Source organism: Phodopus roborovskii, unplaced genomic scaffold, assembly GCF_943737965.1.
Source record: "Phodopus roborovskii unplaced genomic scaffold, PHOROB, whole genome shotgun sequence".
In the NCBI taxonomy this organism is placed as follows: domain Eukaryota; kingdom Metazoa; phylum Chordata; class Mammalia; order Rodentia; family Cricetidae; genus Phodopus; species Phodopus roborovskii.
Genome location: NW_026125944.1, coordinates 399,755 through 426,150, shown reverse-complemented (window position 1 = coordinate 426,150; position 26,396 = coordinate 399,755). Strand labels below are relative to the sequence as shown.

At 39.9% G+C, this 26,396-nt stretch overlaps 1 protein-coding gene across 1 annotated transcript in view; it reads right to left on the bottom strand.

Moving 5' to 3' along the window:
* Adgrg4 (adhesion G protein-coupled receptor G4) overlaps positions 1–26,396 on the bottom strand; it is a 110,313-nt gene that overhangs the window by 28,971 nt on the left and 54,946 nt on the right. Inside the window, exons 6-12 of the mRNA XM_051179119.1 lie at positions 25,270–25,308; positions 24,034–24,087; positions 22,364–22,527; positions 20,449–20,581; positions 18,320–18,438; positions 9,933–10,149; positions 8,759–8,921 (exon numbers count right to left, since the gene is read on the bottom strand). Coding sequence (XP_051035076.1) covers positions 8,759–8,921; positions 9,933–10,149; positions 18,320–18,438; positions 20,449–20,581; positions 22,364–22,527; positions 24,034–24,087; positions 25,270–25,308 — 889 coding nt within the window. The remainder of the gene's footprint in view (positions 1–8,758; positions 8,922–9,932; positions 10,150–18,319; positions 18,439–20,448; positions 20,582–22,363; positions 22,528–24,033; positions 24,088–25,269; positions 25,309–26,396) is intronic.

Here is a 26,396-nt window from a genome sequence, read left to right as displayed (position 1 = left end):
AGCATGGGACTGACTCAGATCCCCTGAACATGGGTCTCAGCCAGAAGGCCTGAGCAGTCTAAGGGACCTCAGACAGTGGAACCAGGATGTATCCCTGATGCACAAAAGGACCTTGCGGACACATCCCCCATGGAAGGATACTCCCTTAACCTAGAGACAAGAGGGAGGACCTAGTCCCTACTCCAAATGACAGATTTTGATGACCCTCCTGGAAGGCTTCACCCTCCCTTTGGAGTGGAGGTGGGTGGGATGGGAGGTTGGGGGGGATATAGGGGGGTGGGAGAGAGGGAAAGAGGGATTGAGGAAGGGAGGGAGGGAGAGGGAACTGGGATGGATATGTAAAATAGGAAAAATAAATAATAAAAAGAACATATGGCAAAAAGAATATTTTGGTTGTACTAGATGAGTTCAACAGTTATATAATAATAATGCCACTGAATTTTAAGATACATGAATAGAAGTTATCCCATCAGAAAACAGATAGTAAAATAATTAAAAATACGAACAGAAACTAAGTGGTGGTGGCGCAAGCCTTTAACCCCAGCCCTCAGGAGGCAGAGGCAGGCAGATCTCTGTGAGTTCAAGGCCAGCCTGGTCTACAGCATGAGTTCCAAGACAACCAAGGCTACACAGAGAAACACTGTCTTGAAAAACAAAACAGCAACAAAAAATCTGAACAAATCTCAAGGACTTTCGAAGCCTGTTTTCCCACCACCCATTGTCCTGCTGGCCCGCACTGGGCCAGAGTGTGGGTCCAACGACCCCACCCCCCACCTCCGCGGAACTTCCTGGGTCTGCTCTGAGTACACTGGGCCTACCTATCCACACAGGACCACCTTGAGGCCCCACTCACCTGATCTTTGGATCCCATCGCCTCCGGCACTCTGCCAGAGGTTAATCTGGGACCAGTTCAGGCCAAATTCCCTGACATCCTTCCCTGGGAAGTCCCTGGGTTAGCTCCACACCTAACTCCCTCCTGTATCCTCGCCCTGGATAGTATAGTCCTGGTACTCTGCTCCATACACCACTCAGAGCCTGCATTCCCCCCCCCACCCCCACCCTTTATCCTGCTGGCCCACTGCTCCGGGGCAGAGTGTGAGTTCAACAACCTCTCCACCTCTGTGGAGCTTCCTTGGTATGTTCTGAGCACACTAGACCCGCCTATCGACACTGAAAAACCTTGAGGCTACATTCACCTGATCCTTGGATCCCATCGCCTGCCCTCTGCCAAAGGAGAGACCTTCAAGAGAGCTTGGATCACCCAGAATTGCAGACATCAAACTGTTGACCCATCTACACCCACCGGGAGAGCAGGATAGAAAGAGAGAGAGACTCCACCTGCACTCACTGGAAGAAGCAAAGGGAAGACGCCAATACAAGAAAACACCCAACAATAGAAAGACAAGCATGACACCACCAAAATCTAGGGACTCTACACCAACCAGACCAGTACACACCAAAGCAGATGAAGCAGGAGAGAACAACTTAAAAAATAACTTCATAAAAGTGATAGAGGCCCTCAAAGACGATATGAGAAAATTCCTTAAAGAAATGGAAGAAAAAAAAACAAACAAAAAATTGGAAGAAATAGAGGAAAAGAACAGGCAAAATAAATGCAAGAAATGAACAAATCTCAAATCTCATACAGTAAGAAAGGAAAGCCAAGGAAAAACAATCAAACACATGAAGGAAACAATTCAAGCAGTTTGAAAACTGAAATAGAGATAATAAAGAAAATACAAACTGAGGGAATGCTGGAAATAGAAAAACTGGGCAAACGAAACAAGCAGGAACTACAGACGCAAGCATAACCTACAGAATACAAGAGATGGAAGAGAGAACCTCCCCTGCTGACGATAAACTAGAGGAAATAGATTCATCGACCAAAGAAAATCGGGAAGCCAACAAATCCTTAACACAAAACATCTAGGAAATAATATGGGATACCCTGAAAAGGCCAAACATAAGAATAATAGGTATAAAAGAAGGTGAAGAAGCCCAGCTCAAAGGTGCACAAAACATATTTAACGAAATCATTGTAGAAAATTTTCCAAATCTGAAGAAAAACATGCCTATGAAAGTACAAGAAGCATACAAAACACCAAATAGACTGAACCAAAAAAAGATCCCTCGCTACATAATAATCAAAACACCTAACATACAGAATAAAGAAAGAATATTAAGAGCAGTGAAGGAAAAAGGACAGGTAACAAATAAAGGTAGACCTATCAAAATTACACCTGCCTTCTCCATGGAAACCCTCAAGGCCAGAAGGTCCTGGATAGATGTTCTAAAAGTATTAAGAGAACATGGGTGCCAGCCTAGGCTACTATATCCAGCAAAACTCTCAATCACTATAGACAGAGAAAACAAGATATTTAATGACAAAACCAGATTGTCCCAATACGTATCTACAAATCCAGCCCTACAGAAAGTATTGGAAGGAAAACTCCAACCCAAGGAAGGTAACTACACTCACAAAGACATAGCAATGGATAATTTCACTTCACCAGATCCCAAAAGAAAAAGCAGGGGAAATATACTCACAATACCACCACCAATAACAAACCTAAAAGAAACAAGGATTAACAATCAAAGATCCTTACTTTCCCTCAACATTAATGGTTTTAACTCACCTATAAAAAGACACAGGCTAACAGAATGGATATGAAGACAGAATCCATCCTTCTGCTGCATACAAGAAACGCATATAAGCTTCAAAGATAGACATTACCTCAGGGTAAAGGGCTGGAAAAAGATCTTCCAATCAAATTGACTCAAGAAACAAGCAGATGTAGCTATCCTAATATCTAGCAAGTTAGATTTCAAACCAAAATCAATCAAAACAGATGAAGTATATCATTTCATATTCATCACAGGAAAAGTCCATCAGGACATAGTCTCAATTCTGAACATCTATGCCCCAAATACAAAGGCACACATATCCATAAAAGAAACGCTACTAAAACTCAAAGCTCGCCTAACACCTCACACACTTATAGTGGGAGATTTCAACACACCACTCTCACCACTAGATAGGACCACCAGACAGAAACTTAAAAAAGAAACAAAGAAATAACAGAAATTATGTCCCAATTGGGTTTAACAGACATCTACAGAACATTCCATCCAAACACAAAAGAATATACCTTCTTCTCAGCTCCACATGGATCACTCTCTAAAATTGGCCACATACAAGGCAACATAACAAACCTCAACAGATACAAAAAGATTTGGAATAATCCCCTGTATCTTATCAGACCACCATGATTTAAGGTTGGAATTCAGCAACAACACAGATTGCAAAAAAACCTACAAACATATGTTAACTGAATAATGCACAATTTCACCATTCCTGGGTCAAAGAAGAAATAAAGAAAGAAATGGAAGATTTCCTAAAATTCAATGAGAATGAAGACAAAACATACCCAAATTTATGGGACACTTTGAAAGCAGTGCTACAAGGTAAATTCATTGCACTAAATATCCCTATGAACAATATGGAGGGTGATCACATTAGAGAATTAACAGCATAACTGAAAGCCTTAGAAGAAAAAGAAGCACACTCACCCCGGAAGAGTAGATACCAAGAAATAATCAATTTGAGGGCTGAAATCAATGAAGTAGAAACTAGGAAAACAATACAAAGAATCAATGTAACAAAGAGTTGGTTTTTTGAGAAACTCAACAAGATAGACAAACCTTTATCCAAACTAAACAAAAAGCATAGAGAGAACATGCAATTCAACAAAATCAGAAATGAAAAGGGGGACATAGCAACAGACACAGAAGAAATCCAGACAATTTTCAGGTCATACTTTGAAAACCTGTATGCCACAAAATTTGAAAATTCAGGAAATGGACAAATTTCTGAATAGATATCACTTACCAAAATTAAATCAAGGACAGGTAAGCAACTTAAATAGACCTCTAATGAAATAGAAGGAGCCTCCCAACCAAAAAAAGCCAAGGCCAGATGGCTTCAGTGCAGAATTCTACCAGAAATTCTAAGAAGAGCTAATACCAATACTCCTCAAATTGTTCTGCACAATAGAAGCAGAAGGTTCATGACCAAACTCTTTTTAAGAGGTCACAGTTACTTTGGTACACAAAGACACAGCTAAGAAAGAGAACTACAGACCAATATCCCTCATGAACATTGATGTAAAAATATCCAATAAAATACTGGCAAATTTAATTCAAGGAAATATCAGAGAAATCATCCACCACGACCAAGTAGTGTTCATTCCAGGGATTCAGGGATGGTTCAACATACAAAAATCTATCAATGTGATACACCATATAAACAAACTGAAAAAGAAAAACCACATGATCATCTTACTAGATACTGAAAAAGTATTTGACACAATTTAACACCTTTTCATGATAAAGTTCTTGGAGATATCAGGGATAATAGGAACATACCTAACATAATAAAAGCAATATACAGTAAACCAACAGCCAACATCAAACTGAATGGAGAGAAGCTTGAGGTAATTTCTCTAAAATCAGGACCAAGACAAGGCTGCCCACTCTGTCCATATCTCTTCAATATTGTACTAGAATTCTAGCTAAAGCAATAAGACAGCAAAAGGAGATCAAGGGGATACAAATTAGTCACTATTTGCAGATGATATGATAGTTTACATAAGTGACCCGAAAAACTCTACCAGGGAACTCCTACAGCTGATAAATACCTTCAGCAAATTAGCAGGATACAAGATTAACTTTAAAAAAAATCAATAGCCCTATTATATGCAAATGATAAAGCGGCTAAGAAAGAAATCAGAGATACATCACCCTTTATTATAGCCACAAACAACATAAAGTATCTTGGGGTAATGCTTAACAAACAAGTGAAAGACCTATATAGCAAGAACTTTGTGTCTTTAAAGAAATTGAAGAAGATACCAGAAAATGCAAAGATCTCCCATGCTCTTGGAAAGGTAGGATCAACATAGTAAAAATGACAGTCTTGCCAAAGCAATCTACAGGGTCAATGCAATCCTTATCGAAATCCCAGCACAATTCTTCACTGACCTTGAAAGGACAATACTCAAGTTTATATGGAAAAACAAAAGACCCAGGATAGCCAAAACAATCCTGTATGATAAAGGAACTTCCAGAGGCATCAACATCCCTGACTTCAGGCTCTAATATAGAGCTATATTCCTGAAAACAGCCTGGTATTGGCATAAAAATAGACAGGTAGACCAATGGGATCTAATTGCAAATCCTGATATTAACCCACACACCTATGAACACCTGATTTTTGACAAAACAGCTAAAATTATACAATGGAAAGAGGAAAGCATCATCAACAAATGGTACTGACATAACTGGATGGTGGTGTGGAGAAGACTGCAAATAGATCCATGTCTGTCTCCATGCACAAAACTCAAGTCCAAATAGATTAAAGACTTTAACATAAATCCAGCCACACTGAACAACTTAGAAGAGAAATTTGGAGGTACCTTTTAACAAATTGGTACAGGAGACCACTTCCTGAACATAACACCAGTAGCACAGACACTGAGATCAAGAATTAATAAATGGGACCTCCTCAAACTTAAAAGCTTCTATAAGGCAAAGGACACAGTCAACAAGACAAAACGGCAGTCTACAGTGTGGGGTAAGATATTTAGCAACCCCACATCTAACAGAGGACTGATCTCCAAAATATACAAAGAACTCAAGAAAATCATCACAAAAACACCAAATAATCTAATTAAAAAGTGAGGTGCAGAGAGAATTCTCAATAGAGGAATACAAAATGGCTGAAAGACACTTAAGAAAGGGCTCAACATCCTTAGTCATCAGGGAAATGCAAATCAAGTCAACTCTGAGATACCATTTTATCCTGTCAGAATGGCTAAAATTAGGAACACCAATGACAACTTATGCTGGAGAGAATGTGGAGAAAGGGGAACACTCCTTCACTGTTGGTGAGAGTGCAAACTTGTACAGCTATTTTGGAGATCAGTATGGCAGCTCCTCAGGAAAATGGGAATGAGTCTACCACAGGACCCAGCAATTCCACTCTTGGGCATATACCCAAATGATCCATATCCATGCAACAAAGACATCTGTTCAACTATGTTCATAGCAGCATTATTTGTAATAGCTAGAGCATGGAAACTACCTAGATGCCCCTCAACTGTAGAATAGATAAATGTGGAATGTTTACACAATGGAGTACAACTCAGCAGGAAAAAAACAAGGGAATCTTGAAATTCACAGACAAATGGATGGAACTAGAAGAAACCATCCTGAGTGAAGTAGCCCAGTCACAACAAGATGAACATGGTATCTACTCACTCATATATGGATATTAGAAATAATGCAAAAGATCACCAGCCTACAATTCATACTGACGATGAAGCTAGGAAACAAGGAGGACCCTAAGAGAGACATGCATGGTCCCTCACAGACAGGGAAAGGACCATGATCTCCTGAGGAAATTGGGAGCATGAGGGAGGGGATATGCAGTTAGGAGAAAGAGAAGGGGAGAAGAGGAGGGAAGAGGAGAACATCAGGGAGCAGGAAGATTGAGTCAGGGGACGAATAGACGAGAGGAAAAAAAGAGATACCATAATAGAGGGAGCCATTATAGGCTTGAAGAGGTGTCTGTCACTAGGGAAAAGACCAGAGACCTACAAGGATAATCCCACCTAACAATTCATGCAATAGTAGAGAGGCTACCTTAAATGCCTTTCCTGATAATGAGATTGATGACTACCTCACATGCCATCCTAGAGCCTTCATCCAGTAGCTAAAGGAAGCAGAAGCAGACACCCACAGCTAAACACTGAGCTGAACTCCTGGAATCCAGTTGATTCCAGGACAAAGGGGTCAAGGCCAGACTGCAGAAACCTACAGAGACAGCTGACCTGAACAAGGGGGAGCTCATAAACCCTGGACTGATAACTGGGAAACCAGCATAGGATCACTCAAACCCCATGAACATGGGTCTCAGTTAGAAGGCCTGAGCAGTCTATGGGACCTGTGACAGTGGAATCAGGATGTATCCCTGGTGCACAAAAGGACTTTGGGAGCACATTCCCCATGGAGGGATACTTCCTTAGCCTAGAGACAAATGACTTGACAGATTTTTGATGATCCTTCCTGGAAGTCCTCCCCCTCCCTGGGCAGTGAATGGGGAATGGGACAAGGAGGGCATGGGAGGATGGGAACAAGAGGGAACTGGGATGGATCGATATGTAAAATAAGAAAAAAAATTAAAAATTTAAAAAAGATGAAAGCCAGAAACTTAAAAAAAATAAATAAATAAGCATACAATTAAAAACCAAAGAGTGCTTAAATAAAGCAAAGCAAAAAAAAGCAGAAGAATGTTTTCATGACGGGCCCGTGCCAACAATTTTCCCAGACAAATCATATATGGTTGCTAGTAAGATAAATAAACTGCAAATTAGATTTCAAAAAAAAAATTCTAAACATGTGCCTATGAAAAGACACCACTGAGAAAATGATAGAAAAGCTGCAAAGAAGAACCACAAGCCAATTAACATACAAACAAAAGAATTTGACAGCCAAGTCAACAAAGAAATTATATGAGCAATCAAGATGAAAATGAAAGCTTCCTGCCCATCATTAGCAACAGGAGAAGAGAACATGGACATTTCTTACAAATACAAGTATATACCCTAAGAGCCAGCTATTCAATTTCTATGTATTTGTTTAGGACACGTGAAAACATGTCCACACAAGGACTTTTATGCAAACATTTATAGGAGCATTATTTGTAATATCTGCAAACTGGAAATAACCAAACATACATCAACAGTAGAATTTTAAAAAGTACACAATATGTTTATTCAATGAAATATTATTCATCAGTGATTAATTCAGCAATCAAAACAAAATTATTAATTTGGAATGATCAATATGGAAGACAAATGAAGACTTCTATCTGAGAATCACATATATACCACATGATTTTGTTTAGAGGTATAAAGTCCTAGAGCTGAAACAAACTGGGGCAGGAAAATGTCGGGATGGTGGTGGTCCCTGGAGTAAAGTGAGGTTCTTTCAGGAGCAATGGCAATATTCTATATCTTGATAGGATTTGGGGTTATGTAGACATATGCCTTAGCTAAAGTCAGAGACCATGGACTTACGATTTGTACGTTTTCCCAATGTAGACCTATCATTTATTTTTAAGGTGTAAAAATAAAATCCAGTCCCTCAGATTGCTCTGAAGTAGATTATGACCTTCTGCTAGATGGTGGAAAGGGCTGAGAGTTTTTATAATTGATACATAATGTTTGCATTTATCTATTGGGTACAGCATGATGAATCAGAGTAATTAGCATCTACAGTGCATCAAACATTTGTTATTTGCTTCTGTTACCTAACCTGGGCTCAGACTTTAAATCCAGCTAAACATAGGCCTGAGTTCCAGTTTAGCTATTAGGCTATGTGACCATGGGCTCATTCCTTGACTTTTCTATTACCTTGTGTGTTCCAACAATACTCAGCAGTATAACATCCAAAATGCAATAAGTTATCCCTTCATGATAGCTAACATTCAACTAATATTTAGGATTATTTCAGGTGACAGAAAGAACTTACGTCATTGCACACCACACAGACGCCAGAACCTTGAGATCTCTATGTTTGCTAATATTCCCATTCAGATTAATAGCTTCCAGGGGTTCACTTATGCTTTCCTAGGAACTTCACAGTTGAAGATCTGAATCATTTGGTTGCCTGGCTCTGTTTCCTGACTTGCACTCACCTGAGGGTATGTGACTTCTTCAGAGGAGTGGATGCTGAAGGCCATACCTTCAAACCTGTGGTCCACCCGCAGCACAGCCAAAGCCAGCCTGTCCACAGTGAGATTTGCCATTGTCCCCACAAATTCCATCTTGTGACCAGCACGCTCAATTATCCTCAGAATCCTGAAAATGATCAGAGGCAAACAGCACTCTTTCTGCATTGATAAAACTCATACTTTCAAGATGTCTCACTGCAAAGCTTGACTTTGTCACTGTCATCTTGATGTTGTCTTGGCTTTGAAGCCCAGAAGCCTTTAATTTCTGTAGGGGTGAACAAAATGACCTCCTAGAGCTTTGGTTCCCTTAAAAGTCAAGTTAGAAGTAGTACCAGCATGCATCTTGAAGGATCATTTCAAAAATCAGTCAGATCTGTCATGGCCTCATTTGTCTCAGAAGAAGTTTGGATTTTATTTAACCTATGAAAGAATTCCATCAAATGGTTTGAAAAGCAAGGTGTGATTGGAAATATACACTGAAACGTAACAGTAACTGCTGTGTAGAAAATGGGTCACAGAGGGGCAACAATGTAAGCAAAGGGCTGGAATAGGAAGCTCAAGCAGATGGCCAGGGGAGGGAAATGAGATTAGAACTGGGGGAGGGCAAAATGAATGAATTCATTGATTCAACTAGAATATTTTAAGAGGTTAAAGGATGTATGGATAGTATTTCATTAAGAGATGTTGTCTTCTTTGGGGTTCTTTTGAATAACTCCTTGTATCCAATTAATTCTACCTGTAATATGGGGAAAGGCCATTAAGGGGAGTCAGAAATATGTGTGTGTGAGAGAGAGATCAAATTATATTAAGTATAGAATGTTTTCAAAGAGTAAATTAAAATATAATAAAATAAATATCTAAAAATAAGAATAAGACATTCATAATTCCTAAGTGTGTCAGGGTCCCATGGGTTGGATCCGTTTTATAAAAATGTGCAACAGTTGGAGGGATTTCGGGCTGGGTTTTGGCTAAGAATTTATTTGAAGAGTTGTCATCACTGAGATCTCATTCGTATTCAAATGGTGCTATTCACTGCACTGGACCTTGTCAAGGCATAACTGCCTGTTAGCTGCAGATGCAATACAATAGCATCTAAGTTTCATGAACCCATGCCTCTGGACCACGCACTCTGACTTACTTATTGGTTACTGGAGGCAGACTGGAAGCTGAATCACTTTGCTTTTCCATCACTGTGCTGATGATTTGGAGGATAATCTGGGTTAGGTTGGTACTTATCTCATCACAGTTGGAAATAGCATCTATTTTAGAAACAATAATCTTTGTCTCTTCTTCATCCAGAGGTGGAGAATCATTCACCAGATTTAAAATGTGCTCGGCGACATCATCTGCATTCTCTGGAGGAAACAAAGTGGAAATTTGTGACCTCTGTTTCTGCCGTTAGTGCGGGGCTCTGCTAGGTGGGCTACCTCCCCCTTTAAAGGGAAAAGGCTGTGAAATGAAAAACACACACCAAGTGAACACAGTTCACCATGGGAAAGTATTGAAGCCCAGGTTCTTCAATAGATGTAGTTCTGGGAAGAAGAACAAAAGTCAATTTTGTATTCATTAAGTCTGATTTCAAATGCTCTAGGGGAGTCTTTTTGTCACTAAAGAATTATCTTGAAACTTGATACTAATTAAGTTAAGACTTTTGAGTGCTGGCTCTAGTTAAGATCCCACCTATACTCAAAAGTCAGCAAACATTGAGTCTACGTTTTCACAATCATGGGTACTGATTACTATTTCCTGTCAAGAAGTGGCAACCCACAGGTAGAAAGCAAATATGGACCACATAATAAGAAGCAATTCATTTAGATTTTCTAAAGACGAAGAACAATAGCTATTAGCTCGCCCACTTTTTTCTTGACTTTTTATTATGGAAATTGCCAAGCATATTCAGAAAGTAAAAGAATAATCTAATGAATCTCCATGCACTTCATGAATCACCCAGCTTCAACGCATGTCAGTAGAAGGCTAATCTTAATTTATATCCTCTCTCACATACCTGTACCCCATCCACATATCCTATAGCTTTACCCACAAACACTTCAATACCTATCTTTAAAATTAAACAACTTTTGTCTTCACCATGGTCCTCATTAAATTAAATTAAGATGAAAATTACCAATAATATTTACAGCACCAAATGTCCACAATCAGTGTTCAAATATCCTTAGTTGTCGCATAAATGCTTGTTTAAGTCCTTGGTTTATTTGAACCACCCCCTCCCTTTTTAAAGTGAAGAGAGCTATTAAACAAATATAATGCAAGTTAGATTTTTACTTCCCTATAATTCATATAAAGCTGATCTTCCTGCCATGTCTTCCTAACTTAAAACCTAGTAATAAATATGAAGGAGAAAATTGAGAAAGAATTGATCTGTTGAGAAAGATGAGAGAGAGAGAGAGAGAGAGAGAGAGAGAGAGAGAGAGAGAGAGAGAGAACACTCATGACACATTTAACTCAGCTCATGTTACGAATAACAAGCTGTGTTTGGGAAAAGAAAACAATTGCAATGTAAAATTCACTCCCTTTCCCCCACCTCTCTCTCTTTCCAACTACCCAGATCTTCCCTCTACCTCAAGCTCCACACAACTGTATTCCCTATGCAAGTTTTTTTTTCTTTTTTTCCTCCTCATCTTTCCCCAGTTTTCTTCCTTTTTTCTTTATTTCTACAAGCAACTCTGAGCTCATCAATGGAAGTTCAGAAATTGTATGCAAGGTCTTCTTAAGCCCTTCTCCATTACCCCAACTTGCCTGAGGCTTATGTAGATGCAAGTTCCCAAGCAATGTCAGTGTTTTCTCTGAAGAGATACAAAGGAAGGAAATTGATTCTAAATTAATATTTTCTTCTATGGTCCATTTAGAAACAGAGAAATCATAGACTTGGGAGATGGTTCAGTGAGTAAAGGCACTCCTGTCATGCTTAACCATCTAGGATTCACATGGTAGAAGGCAAGAACCAACTCAAGTTGTACACACACACACACACACACACACACACACACACACACACATACCACATACTCACACACACAGACACATGTAAATATAACATGAAATTTAGAAAAGACACTAGGAGAACAACCAAATTAGTGGTGGAGGAAAAAAATTGTGAGCTCCTTCCCATATCTTTCTAGTGCTGTTATTAAATTCTTCAAGCCTTGTTGCAAATGGATAGCCAGAGCTGCCTAGTCATGATTCTTTGGGTTTCAGTGGTGTGACTTCGCTTCACGCTGTCCCTGCTGTGGCAGAATGAAAGTAAACAACAGGCCGATAGGAGACTAACTACACTGGGGAAAGTAATTATAGACTTTTCATCTGAAGTTATATATTTTAATGGAACTTCTGGATGGATTATAGTCATTGCATAAAAATTCTAGGTTCCTATGCAAGAATAAAAAGGAATCTTCCTTTGTAAATTGCAGAATGAAATCTCCTTGCTTGAAATACTGTTTCAGGTACTGTGCCAATAATTGTAACAATCAAAACAATAAGGGTGTGTAGTTTTTTTGTGGTTTTTTTTTTCTGAGCTATTGCTCTGAGCCAATGCTGCCTTACAAACCACCCCCACTTAGTAGCTTAACACAACAGCTAATCATTGTCTTTTGTGGTTCTGTTGTATTGAGTGGGCTCAACTGAGCAATTCTCTTTGGGGACTTCCCAAGTAGTTACAGTGGGACTGAAGCCAGGCTGGATGCATCTGAAGGCTAGACTGGCCTGTAAGTGCCTCTTACATCTAGCAGTTGATGCTAAGCCTGTGCTAATCACCAGGGGCTATGGGTGGCACTGGCTCCACATGGCTTCTTCCAGTGACTTGGGTTCAGAGGTGGGTTGAGTCCAGTGTGTACTAGAATCAACTTGTGTAAGCTTATAAGAACCTAATTTGTGAGTTTCTGGGAAATTTTGTGGTCTGGTTATTAAATGAAGACACCATTCAATTTAAATTATACAAACTTAGAATTAAATTATATGAAAAAGCAAAACCCCACCATCTGATAATTATTTGGCTACACTTCACTAACACGTTTGGGACTATTTATATCCATTGTCTCTGTGTGCACCACCCTTCACTGACTTCACAGCTCACTGAGTATATGTTAGAGTTCATATTTGCCATGAGAATATTACATTATAAAAAAATGCCAATTTCAGTGGGCTGTGGTGGCACACACCTTTAATCCCAGAGACAGAGGTAGGCAGGTCTCTGAGGCTGAGGCCATGCTGGCCTACAGAGTGAGTTGCAGGACAGCCGGGCTTACCCAGAGAAACCCTGTGTCAAAAACTAAAATCAGAAAAATAGCAAATACAAATGCTACAAATCATTAATTCCCCTTTGGGAGTAGAATGGGTTACTAACATATCTCTCACCATACCATTGGGCTTCTCCAAACACCCTAAATGAGGATGCACCTAGGAAGAGAATACCTGAGCTTCCATCCTCTTAAACATTAACCCTTTTGCCTTGAAATGAGGGCCTGTGCCTATTCTTACTGTGACCTGCTGTGCCATGTTTGGTTGACATCCCTGGAAGGGAAACACAGGAAGAGTGGATCTGGGGCAGAGGGGAGGTGTGTGTGTTGGAGGTGTGTGTGTTGGAGGTGTGTGTGTTGGAGGTATGTGTGTGGGAGGTGTGTGTGTTGGAGGTGTGTGTGTGTTGGAGGTGTGTGTGTGTTGGAGGTGTGTGTGTGGGAGGTGTGTGTGTGGGAGGTGTGTGTGTTGGAGGTGTGTGTGTGTTGGTGGTGTGTGTGTGTTGGAGGTGTGTGTGTGTTGGAGGTGTGTGTGTTGGAGGTGTGTGTGTTGGAAGTGTGTGTGTTGGAGGTGTGTGTGTTGGAGGTGTGTGTGTTGGAGGTGTGTGTGTTGGAGGTGTGTGTGTGTTGGAGGTGTGTGTGGGGGAGGTGTGTGTGTTAGCTGGGAGGAGTGTAGGGAGGGGAATGCACTCAGGATGTATTGTATCAAAGAAGAAAAAAAATTAAAAATTAGACCCATTATTGACAGTGACTCTCCTGTCAAAATTCTACCACATTAAGCAACCCCAGGGGGAAAGGAGTGGATGAAATGATGTTTGGCATTTTGAAGATGAGGTATAACAGCAAAGCCTTAACACCCTCACACAATGATTATTCATATTAGCTCCTTCACACAGATTAAGATGTGAAGAGACAGAAAGAGTCTAACCCTCTCTGGTTCCAGAACATGAAGTGCTTTAGCATGACTTTTTGCTATAGCTTCTGTACCCTTTCATTTCTTTTCTCCATGTGGTTGGGGGTTGAAATGGCAGTGCTTTGCCATCCTTCTGTCTTGACCAGGAGGCGGAACCCAGAGCCTTGCCCATGCTAAACATTTATTCATCTCTGAGTTCCACCGCAGCCCGGATTCTCTGTTAAATACTCACAGTCCTGCCTGCCAAGATGGTGGAAAACACCAGACAACTTCATCCTGGCCTGCTGTATCTTCAGTGTAACATGATAAGAAAACAGGGAAGCAAGGCATCCCACCATAGGAGTGGGCTCCCAAAAAGCCAGTTGATACCCTGAGATGGGTTCTGGTGCAGCTGGGAAGGATGGGAGGTGGCGGGGGGGGGAGGGGGCAAGAGAAGGGAAGGGAGGAAGGGAGGGAGGGGGGTCTGGTGTCAGTATGTAAACTGAAAACTTCATTTTTAAAATAAAAATATCTTTAAAAAACAGGGAAGCAAACAGAACTCAAAGAACCTTGAAAGGATGAAGGTTTTTTTTTTTTTTTTCTAATGGGTTGATAGATGGCAGTTAAGAAGAGCAAGTATGTACATGGGAGAAATATAGAGTTTTTCTACAACTAAGATATTTAGTGTTTGCCGACAAAATTATAAAGAAATTAACATAAATTGTTTCAATATAAGTTCATATCTCTCTTTTACACTGTGCTCAATGTTGTTAAATTCCCTACTAAAAAAGAAGAGGGTCCCTCCAAAGCTAATAGTCTCCTACTTTACTTTTCAATTGTATGCCTGACAGCCACTGTCCATCCAACTGTTTTTTCTCTGTTGCAACTTCTCAGTTAATTTTCTAAAGCTCTCAGGCCAGTGCAGTGCTTTTGTTCTTGTTATGCTATTTGTTGACTTTTTCTCCCACAAGAGAAAATTCTATTAGCATGTCTAAAGCAAATATGTCACTCAGAAGGAGGGAGGTCAGCCTGAGCCAGGCCCTCTGTTTCCCCACCCACTCGCTACAGCCTGCAGCACCACCTCCTGCCCCCATTCACTATTTCCCATCTAGGACATCAGAGGTGGACTGTTTCCTAACGCTGCCACATATTCTTTGCCAAGGATCTTAAATGTGAGGAGGTGGAACACAAGGAAGACGAGTCAAAGAAGTTCTCTACCTCCCAGCCAACCCTTCTGTAAGGGGCCGTGGTGCTTATGCCTCAGTTGATGGCCATTCATTAAGGCCAAGACCAGGTCTGGAAGTACAGCCAGCCACATCAACAAAATTATGCTGAAACTGAAGTTCTACAAGGAAAAGAGATTTCCTATATTTTCATGCCCTACTTCCTGGTTCAAAGACAGCTCTTTCTCACTGTAACCTTACAGTGTGGAAGAGAAAAACAAGGCTTCTTGGGCCTCTTTTGGAGGAACACAAATCCTGTTTGTAAAGGACCAGCGCTCATGACATTTCAAATGCCCCCAATCACTCTGGGATTATGATGCCGCCATGTACATTTGGCTGGGGTATGGGGTAGTAGCAGAAACATTCTGTCTGTAGCACCTATTTCACCAAAAGAGATATGTAGACGACAGATAAGCATGTGAAAAGATACTCGATCCGTATGTTACTAGGGAGCTCCAAGTTAAAGAAGCAATGACATGATAATATCCAGCTGTTAGAATGGCCCAAATCCAAAACACTGATAGCAGCAAACGCTGCCGAGGATGTGGAGGAAGAGGACAACTTAGAAGCAAAGCAGATGTCCTCAGTTCAGAGAACGGGTGGATAAATAAGCTCATAGATCCAGGCAATTGAATACTAGTCAGTGCTAAAAAGACATGAGTGAGCAAGACATGGAGGAATGGAAATGCACACTGCCAAGGGCAGGAAGTCAACTTGAAAAGGGAACACATTGCATGACTTCAACCATGTTACATTCTGGAAAAGACAAAAGCATGGAGATAATAAAAAGACCACTGAATGCCAGAGACTAGAGGGGAGAGAGGAATGCATGAATGTACTACAAGGAGGCTTTAAGGGAGTGTGATTCTACATATATATGACATGTCCATTTATGCATATAGTTACCAGTATACACCGTCCTGATTAGTTTTATGTTGACTTCTTTACACAAGTTGGAGTTGTTTGGGATCAACTGAGATAAATGCCTCCATCACACTGGCTTGCAGGTACATCTTCCAGGCATTTTCTTAGTTAGTGATTGATGTGGGATGTCCTAGCTCACTGTGAGTAGTACCATCCCTGGAAAGAGCTACTGGGTATATAAGAAAGCAGACTAAGCAAGCCTGGAGATGGAGACATCATTTCCCCATGGCCTCTGCTTCAGTTCCGGCATCCAGGTTACTGTGTTGAATTCCTGCCCTGACTTCTCTCAGTAATGGAGTATGGCCTGAGAGTTCTAAGGTGGAATAAATACTTTCCTCTCCAACTTGCTTTGGTTTTATCACTGCAGTAGAAACCATAAGATATACATTGTGCAGTGTCAAGAGTGAACTCCAATATAAATTGTCAACTGTGTCAGGGTAGAGTCATCCATTGCAACCAAGTTACCTCTCTCTTGACTGTGAGGGAGGACTGTGCATATGTGGCAAGCACACAGAGGGGCTTATGTTTTCTTCAGTGTTGCTATTGCTGGACATAGTGGTGTATGCCTGGAATCCCCACACTTAGGAGGTTAAGGCAAAAGCATTGAAAGTTCAAGGTCATTTTCATCTACAGGTTATACCTGGCATGACTCTATCTCAAAAGACTAGATATTACTCTTAGCCTGCTTCTCCTCTAAACAAATAGATTTCATGAAAAACTCAAATCCTCTTCTCTGGGCTGAGCAGGACAAAAAGAGAAAAAAAAACATAAATTACTAAAATCCAGAGTAAAAGTATACATGAACAGGGAAGGGAGGCATTGGCACTAGCTGTGACTAAAAGATGGGCGTGCGTTCACAACACCATGGGGAAAGGAACCTTCAAATAGTGTCAGTGGGAATGCAAAAATGGCTCAGGAGCTGTGGAAAACAGTTTTTCAGTTCCCTCAAAGCCTAAGTATAGAGTTACCAGATGACTTTCCAATTGTGCTCATCAGAATGTCCTAAGAGAAGAAAACATGTCTACCGGTCATTTGTACTACAAATATTCACAATTTGTCTATAAATAATAGCCCAACATGCAAACAACCAAATGCTCATCAATTGATGAGCGACTAATAAAATGTGATAGGTCAGTTTTAGTACATGATTATTCAACTATTAAACATGGGGGTACTGTCCCATGCTGCAATATGAAGAAACTTCATAAACATTTTGAGATAACTGTAAGAAGCAAATTTCACACAGGTAGAAAGTGGATCGATTGTTGTGAGGAACTGTGGGGACAGAGAAATAGAGTTTATGCTAACATGTACAACGATTGTTAGTACAATGAAATGGTCCTTTGTAACGAGTCTCCTCTCTAGAATTCACAATGATGGTTACATGACTGAGTTATTGAAGACAACCTCATTGAATAAACTGACCCACTACATTGTGTTTGCTGAATGGGGAACCTGTGCATATCACCACTAAATGTTTTAGTACTACTTTGAGATACCAGATTTTGCTAATCAAGTTATCCAAGATTCCAAAGCTTGATAACATGTTGTGTTCATGAAGATGTTCTGAACCAGGCACTTCCATAGCCTGTGAATTGGATTATAAATGGATAAAACTATTACAAGGAGCGTTTTGGCAGGTGTTTGACTCAAGCAATCCCACTTTTATGCTTAGCACTAATATATACTGCCCAAATTGTTTATAAAATTGAAATTCTCTTTGCAAAATATTGTGACATTTGTAATATCCATTAGAGCAGTCTTTGTCTTTATAATTGACAAATCCATGAATTGGGAGTCGTGTGTGTGTGTGTGTGTGTGTGTGTGTGTGTGTGTGTGTGTGTGTGTGTTCACTGTTTAATTTTGTTTTTGAAACCGGTTCTCTCACTATGTGGCCAAGGCTGGCCTTGAACCCAAGATATTCTGCCTCAGTCTCCCAAGTGCTAGAATTACAGAAATGTGCCACAAGGCCAGTCTTTTAAAAGTTTTTAAATACAGAAAAGAAAGGGAAGATAATGCTAAAAATTTTAAATGAAAGTCTACAAAACAGAGACATCTGATAGTCCTACTTCCTGACCTACTACCCCCTCCACCAACAGGCACATGGCTTCTGAAACAGAGCTTCTATAGGTAAGTTGTCAGACTGAGTTCTGACTATACTCTCTCGTTTCTCAGGTCAAGTCGGCAAAGTAAGGGAGGTCCCAAGATTCCTCTGATGTGCATAAAACGGCCTTACCATCGCTTATGGTGATATTAGCAAGATCCAAAATCTTATCAGGGAGTCCTTGAAGCAACTTGCACTGCTTAAGCCTTGGTTTTTCCCATCGACCCTTGCCAGTGTGGATGCTGATAGAACTGTAAAACAAACAAACATACAAAAACCCATTGAATGGAGGAACCAAAGGCATGATCCAGATGAACCAGCTGAAGGAATAGATAAAGAGTAGTCTTAAAAGAAATCCCACTAGCTGGATAGAGTGGCTCATGTCTATAATGCCAGCACTTGAAATGTTGAGGCATCAGGGTCACCATGAGTTCCAGACCAAACTGGGAAGACCTTGTCTCAAAATGAGTAACAATTACCATTAACTAATTCAGCAGTTAAATAAAAGCAAAAGGGGGTTACTTCTCCGTGCCTGTGGCACGCCTTCCTGCATCCATTGTCAGCTTTTGGGTTTAAATAACACAGATGGAAGCCGAATAGCTATGAATGCCCCTCTAGACATGAGTCTTACCCATCACTTTCCTGTTGGAATACTGTCTTGCCTCCACATAGTACATGTCTCCAAGTTACTGAGGACCAGACTGTGTAGCGCACTGTATTTCACTGTCAACCCTCACCTGTGCCTCATCTACTTCAGGCCAGTTCAAGTCAGCCAGTGCACTCACTGAGCACCGCAGACTCGATGGATGGCAGCAGAAGACACAGACAAATGGAGCTTGAAATTGAGTGACCCTATACTCTGGCTTATACAACACATGAGAAAGGGTTGCATAAACAAAACTGAATCTACCAAAACACCACACAAGAAGAAATTAATGTCTTTTCTTTCTTGCCTTCATTTGTTCTTTCTTTCTTCCTTGGTATGTGTTTGTTGTAGTGATGGTGAGTTTTGACTTGGGTGGGGTTTTTTGGGTGGGGTTGTTTGTTGCTGTTTGTTTTTGTTTTAAAAGGGGACCTTACTCTGTAAACCAGGTTGTTCTGGAACTTCCTAAGGAGTGTTAGCTGATTTCAAAGTCACAGCAGTTCTCCAGTCTGGGCTATTGGAGTTATGTGACTACAGGTACAAACCTCTAGTGTCTGGTTAAGGAGAGCTTTCAGCATTTGAAATGAGCTAAGCCTGGCACAGAAAGGAGGTATACCTCCCTGCTGCTACCAGCCAGAGAAAGAGACACAAAGAAGTGTCTACAATAACAAATTATCTCTTTAGCTATAGAACATGGTGAAGGGATGGAGCCAAGCAATGACAGGAAAGGCAACCTGCTGTCCTGATGAGTCTACTAGAGGTTTGGACTTCATTCTTTAACAAAAGTCTGCCATGGTAGCAGCATGGTGAATTGCTGTCAGGGAGTAGTGGACTGTGAGAAATCATGGAGACATCTTTTATAGTAAGCAAGACCTAGTAAAGACCTTGTACCAAGGAGTGAGTTGCAAAGGAGAGGCTAGCTCTGTGTAAGCTCTGGCTGTAGCTGCCAATGTTGCTTGCCTTATTGACTCATTAGATGGAAGCAGGGGTGAGTATGATACAGAGATGTGCCTTTCCACCAGTGCTTTTACGCTTCTGTGGAGACCTGCTTCCCCTCTGTTCTTGCCCATTTAAATTATTTGGCATCCACTATTAGCAGCAGAGAGTAAGAAAAGAAGGCTGATGATTTTAAAAGGGAAAATGATAAAGTGAACAATAGAAGAATGAAGGAGTAAATTATGATGGCCCATCAACGAGATAGCAGCTGAGGCTGGCTTCGAATTGATCATTAAAAGGATGAATGCGAAGCATGGAAATGTTTGATAAACTATTGAATAAAAGGGTAAATTACATTATTGGTATGTAAACCATGGTTACCACTAGAGAAAACTTGAAGGCATAAATAAAAGGGCCAGAAGGAAGGATAATGGGAGGCAAAACAAAAACATTCCAACCTAAAAACAGCTATGTTGGGGTGCTGGGGTTGTGGGTGAGTTCTCTTTTGTCCTCCTGAAATGTGTATTTATTATGTGTGCATGTTTAACTCTAAAAGGTGAAAAAAAGGATTGGCAGTTGGGGTGAAGGACAGGGACTACAAGGAATGGCATAGGAACACACCCCCAAATGGAGTACACCTTGTTGCACACAGAATAGCATTTGGAAATTCACAGATACATACCAGATTCTTGTGGCGTTCCTATTCTCATTTTTAATGCACCTTACTTGGGCTGTTTCAGTAGGGTCAGTTAATGGCCACTTATATGTCCCTTTGTATTTTGAGGGTGTTTCATCTGCTTCGCATTTTCCTGGTTCTACAGAGAAAAAAAAATGTATGCAACATTTTCAAGGGCAAAAGGCACTTAAAAGTATCATGAACATCCATTATGACCCATCATTATTATCCTGAACACAACCATTATCATATACAAAAGGAAACCGGTTCAACCAGGACATTTAAGCTAAGTTTCATGGAAACCGGTTTTAAATGCAGCCTTTGTTTCAGTGTAACCTCAGGGTTAGCCCTTTTCATTAGAACCACCCATTTCTAAAAATTCTTTGAGAATTTCATACACGTATATAATGAAATTTGGAAATTGACTTTTTAAATTCTAGATATATGTTGGGGGAAAAAAATCAAACCACAAAAGTAGTACTAATATAACACATCTCGAGCCTCTGTCTGCTGATTGTCTTTCTTCTGAAGTATGCACTGTTATTATCATTTTTGCCGTGTATACACGGGAGACTGTATGTAGATATCTCATCCCTATGGCAGTCATTTCCTTCTTAGTGGTCTCGGGTGGACTTGGTTTCAGTAAAGTCTGTATGCCTACCATGACCAATACACCCAGGGCCATAATGTCTCTGCTGACTGTGCTGAAGGATCAGAGTAACTCCCCCATGGAAGGCTGTTGAGCCATACTTTCACTACCACGGTTTGTCATGTAAAGAGAGATGTGGCCTAGGCTAAGTCTAGGTCAAAGTCCCTAGTCCTTACAGAGTATCTGCTGCATCCAAGATCTTAGTTCTAGACATTTGCCCTTAGATGGTAATAGAGTGACCTAAGACGTGATCCAGCAGATCTGTTCAGTCATCTCTATGAGCAAGCAAGAAAACCACCTCCTTCTCACTTCCAGGACACACTGACTAGTGTCATTTACATGGTGGGCTCTGCTGTAGCCTCCACTTTTCTCTGCCTTCATCCCACATTAACCTTGTACAGCCAAAAGCCTTTGCTATTTCATTAGCTTGCTTCCAAGAACAGTTTGTTCTAATGCATATGTGTTAACTCAAAATTTTTACAGTAATCTACTGGGGCGGGGATAGGGGGAAGGGCCAAATCTGGCAGCAACGGGGAGGAGGAGGTAATGTGGCCTGGCAGCCTTTCTCTTTTACTACTGAAGCTTTCCTAATTAGAAAAGAAAACATCCATGAGAGAAATCTGGGACAGTTCCCAGATCATTTCCTAAGATGAATAGGTTGGCTGAATCGTCAATAAATTAGCAATTATGTATAGGGCATGTATTGTGTGTAATGATGAGCCCCGCATGTCTCCAGGTTTTCGTACCAGAAAGGCAACGCTCTCACACTAGTCATAGACCACCTACTGCTGATATTCACAGCTGGCCAATAGTCCCTTGGACAGTCTGTTATTCATTTCTAAGCTCTTAAAGGTAAAAGAGTCATCAGGACATGTGTGCATAAGTTTATGTGCAAAGATGACTTCTCTGCTGGGCATAGTGACTCATACCTATAAGCCCAGCATCCAGCACTTAGGAGGCAGAGACAGAGGTAGGATGGTTTCGATGAGTTAAAGACTTATTTGACTTATATAATGAGTTCCCAACCACCCTGGGCTACAGAAGGAGACCTGGTCTTAAAAGGAAGAAAGAAAGGAAGAAAGGAAGGAAGGAAGGAAGGAAGGAAGGATAGAAGAAAGGAAAGAAAGAAAGAAGGAAAGAAGGAAAGAAGGAAAGAAGGAAGGGAGAAGCCTTTTCTTCCTTTTGAACTTAAGTGCCCTTGCAGTATATTCACTATGAGTCTTACAATAAGAAAAGTGCTTTCATACTGAAATACCCTGCCAAAAGAATTACCTAGCTTTTCCACTACAACATGGTCAGACTTTACCAATAGAGTCAATTGATCTTGTGTGAAGTTTACGTGTTTGAGATTCCCATGTATCTTCGTTCTGATCCTGCTGATTAGTTCCACTGATTCCAAAGAGGAGTTGGCTTTTAAAATGACCCAACAGGCACAACTACAAAAAGGCAAAAAAGAAACATTGGTGGCAGGTCAACAGTGCAATTTGGCCAGCACTGCTGAAATTCTGTAGAGCTTCCCTCATTGGTAGGTCAAAAATATTAAATATTGTATAGCTACTAAATGATAGATGTTGAGAAATGATGAAAGACAGTACGGAAATATTGTAATGAATTTTCTTGCATCCATCCAAAAAGGACAACTCAAAACCTATTTTCAGAAGAATGGTCTACAACATTTGTATTATGTTGAAATTGGCTAGCCAGGAGACTTCTCTAGGAGTTTGTAATAATTAGTAGGGAAGACAGAGTACTCAGGAGTTATTATTTCAGAGAAAACCTTTTATCGTCCTGGTCCTTCAATTTATTCATCATTACTGCAATAAGGCAAATAGGCACATGTCCAATTAGTCTATACAGAAGTGTTCTGCTGAAGGCTTAGTTCTATAAAAGACTAATAATGATGATAATGATAGCTAACATTTGTGGATTTCTTGTCCCACATGTTTTGATTCATTTAATTCTCACAAAACCGTATGAGATAGTGATGTTATGATTCCCATTCTACAGATGAGAGAACTGAAACTTAGGGAGGTAACATTTCCTGTGAAATTTGTCAAGCATTTTTATCCACTAAATAGAGCAGCCCTTATCATCATTCTCTACAATAAGGTCTTTGAATATTCTAGATTACTCTAGTACTCTATTAGGGAGAACATTTCATACTCACAAACTTGCCTACATCTTTTTGTTTGTTTCCTTTTTTGCATATAGCTTTTGATGAACATATTCACTGAGCTGGCTAACAATTATTGGAAGTTAGATGCCCTGGCCTGGCCTTTATGTCAAGTTCCTCCACATGGCAAATCAAAAAAAAAAAAAAAAAAAAAAAAACAAGAATTCTTATCCTTTCCCTGACTATAGGTGGTGAATTAAACTACATTCATCCTACCACTTCTCTTCTCTTCTCATCTCTTCTCTGATTCACATTTCCACTATAAAGAGGACTCTTCTGTTTGAACCTCTCCTCCTTGCTTGCAGCTACCCCTCAATTCAGCACTTTGGACATATCAATATTCTCTCCATGAGCCTTTTTGGCTCCATGTCCTTCATGGTGTGTATCAAACAGACAATCAATAGCCATTGTTCCAAGAGGATCTGGCCCATGAGTGTGAACACTATCTGGGTTTTCTCAGCATTTCATTGACCTTATTGACCATGACAAACATCTTATTTCCCAATCCCTAAATTAAAACTACTTTGGACTCCATTTCCTCTTCACTACAAATGGTCAGCAAACAGGCTGCTAAGGCTATGCTGTGACCAACAGAAACAGCTTAGACCATGAATGCAAAAGCCTAATTAGAGCAGCTGTGAAATAACCACCAGGTACTTTGATCTCCTTCTGACAACTCTGACCAAAAGGCTGCGTATTGCTCATACAGAATTAAAAGGAAGGCAAATCAGAACCAAATGTACCAGCTATGAACAAACATATCTCCTACCTGTATGGTACATGAAAAGTTGTAGCCATTCCTTGCCCCTTTTTCTGTTCCAAGCAATGCAATAAATAAATAAATAAATAAATAAATAAATAAATAAATAAATAGGCATAGTCACTGAAATCTTTGAACAAACATCCAATTTAAATAGAGGTCTTATCATTAACAAGAAAATCATAATTATTCTTTACATTCACACAACCACTGCCTTCTTCAAATATCCCTAAAGCACACTAATGTGTTTAGTCTTCAAACCAAGCCTGACGAGTGGATAATACAAGGACTGTCAACTCCACTTTCTAGATGAAACAGCTGGCTCTCAGGGATATTAATGATCCACTAAGCACCACAATCTAAGCCTTCTGGATACTAACATGCTGGTAATGATAAACAGAACATTTAATCATCCTAAGCTGAGTTAGCACTTAATAGATACTAGTTAGTTCTGTCCATCTAACAAATAAGGCAATGGAGGCACAGAAGTTGATCCATTTGCTCCAATTCCCACAGTCAGAGTGTGAAGGAACTAGAAACTTTTGCAGATTACCACAGGAGAGCTTTTACACACAGTATTTACAGACATTTCAGTTAAATTGTGTTAGTTATATGCCAGTTATATTGTGTGTTGCATTTTTAAATTCTGACAGCTGTTTCTAGCAAGTATTTTAAATGATGGCAGATGACTTAGAATGAACTATTGAGTTTACTGCATTTCATATAGTCAAAATATTTATCTCATACTTAAATGCCTTGAAAGCTGTGTGGTTTCTAACCATTTTAGAGAGTGCCACTGCACAGTTCTGAGGAGTTAAAATGAGTACTGGAATTTGGTCAAAGGAGATGGGAGCTCGTTTGCTACACTACAAATACATACTAGAGGAGGAATTTGGATGTTTACATGAATTGCAGACTTACAAACAGTTGCATCTTGGAAGAATAAGGCTTTTCTGGAGTTGTGCACAATCAAGAAATTATACTACCATTTATGATCCCTGAGTCTTTCCACACACTGCCCACAAAAATCTTTCTCAAAAAAACTGCCACATGGTCAGTTCAGAAGAAACAGAGGGTTTCTTTCTTGATAGCTTCTTGTGCCAATCCTAAAGGGAATAATTTGACCCTCAACTTTCACCATTAAACTTTCCTGGTAATATATTCCTAGGAAAAAGAGCTATTTCCTTATGGCTAATCATTTTCAAAATGGGTCACAAGTAGGTTCATTTTGAAAAATTACTTACAATATGTCTGTACATGGCCATCTCTTCTTCAGAAGTCTTTCTGTATCAAAAGCATCCCAAAATTATAGAAAAATGAAATGTAGAACAAAATACGTGCATTCCAAGATAAGGTTAATGACAGATGTGAGGTAGCAGAATTCCAACGGTGCTGTTGCTCCAAGGGGACACTTGAAATGAGCTTGATCGTTATTTGCATACTAAAGTGGTTGTGAGACTTTTATTCAGCAACAGTGCATTAAAAATACATGTACAATGGTGGGAGATACTCAAATATGTATGCAATTATTAAAATGAATAAGCTAAGCTGTGAGTGGGGGTACATGCTTTAATTTCACTGAAACACAGCAAGTTCCAGGACAGCCAGAGCTACACAGTGATACCCTGTCTCAATTTTTTATTTAAAAAAGAAAAAGGAAAAAAATAAAAAAGAATAAGCTAGCTTTTACATTATGACATAGAAGATGTGCATGATTCATTATGAAACTAGAAAAAAGTTCTTAAACAGTATTTAGAATAAGAACTCTCTTACTAAATACATTTAAAAAACCAGATAAATACATGATGTTAGATGTTCACAGGTATTCTTCAAAGGGTGAAAAATGTAGGTTTTATAGATTTTCAATATTCTTATCATAAATTTTTATATATTATTTCTAAACAGATTTTACAGTGGCAACATTACTTTTACATTGAGTAAAAACAACGAATGACTTTTAAAACAACATTGGAGACTCCAAATACCTCCTATTTGCTGTCAATCTTTTTGGGGGGTTGAATTTTTGTATCCAGTCAAAATTCTGACTGAAACCAAGTGAGATGATATTAGATGTTGAGCTCTTTGGGAGATAATGAGGGTGGAGCTCCCCCGTGAACAGCATTTGTGAACTAGTGAACATTTTAAGTAAAAACAGAGCCAACATATAGAAAGTCGGCAGCCACACGAAGGGGCAGCCCCACACAGCAGTGTTTTGAGGTGGCACCTAGTGAGAGATATCTGAGTCCTAGGGTCAGAGGGTTTATGGATGGGCTGAAGCCCATCTCATGTGATGCATTTTCAGTCTCCTGAAACTGGACTAGTTAACCTGAAAGTCGAGTGCTGCAAATGAGTCTCTGCTTTCACTATTTTCC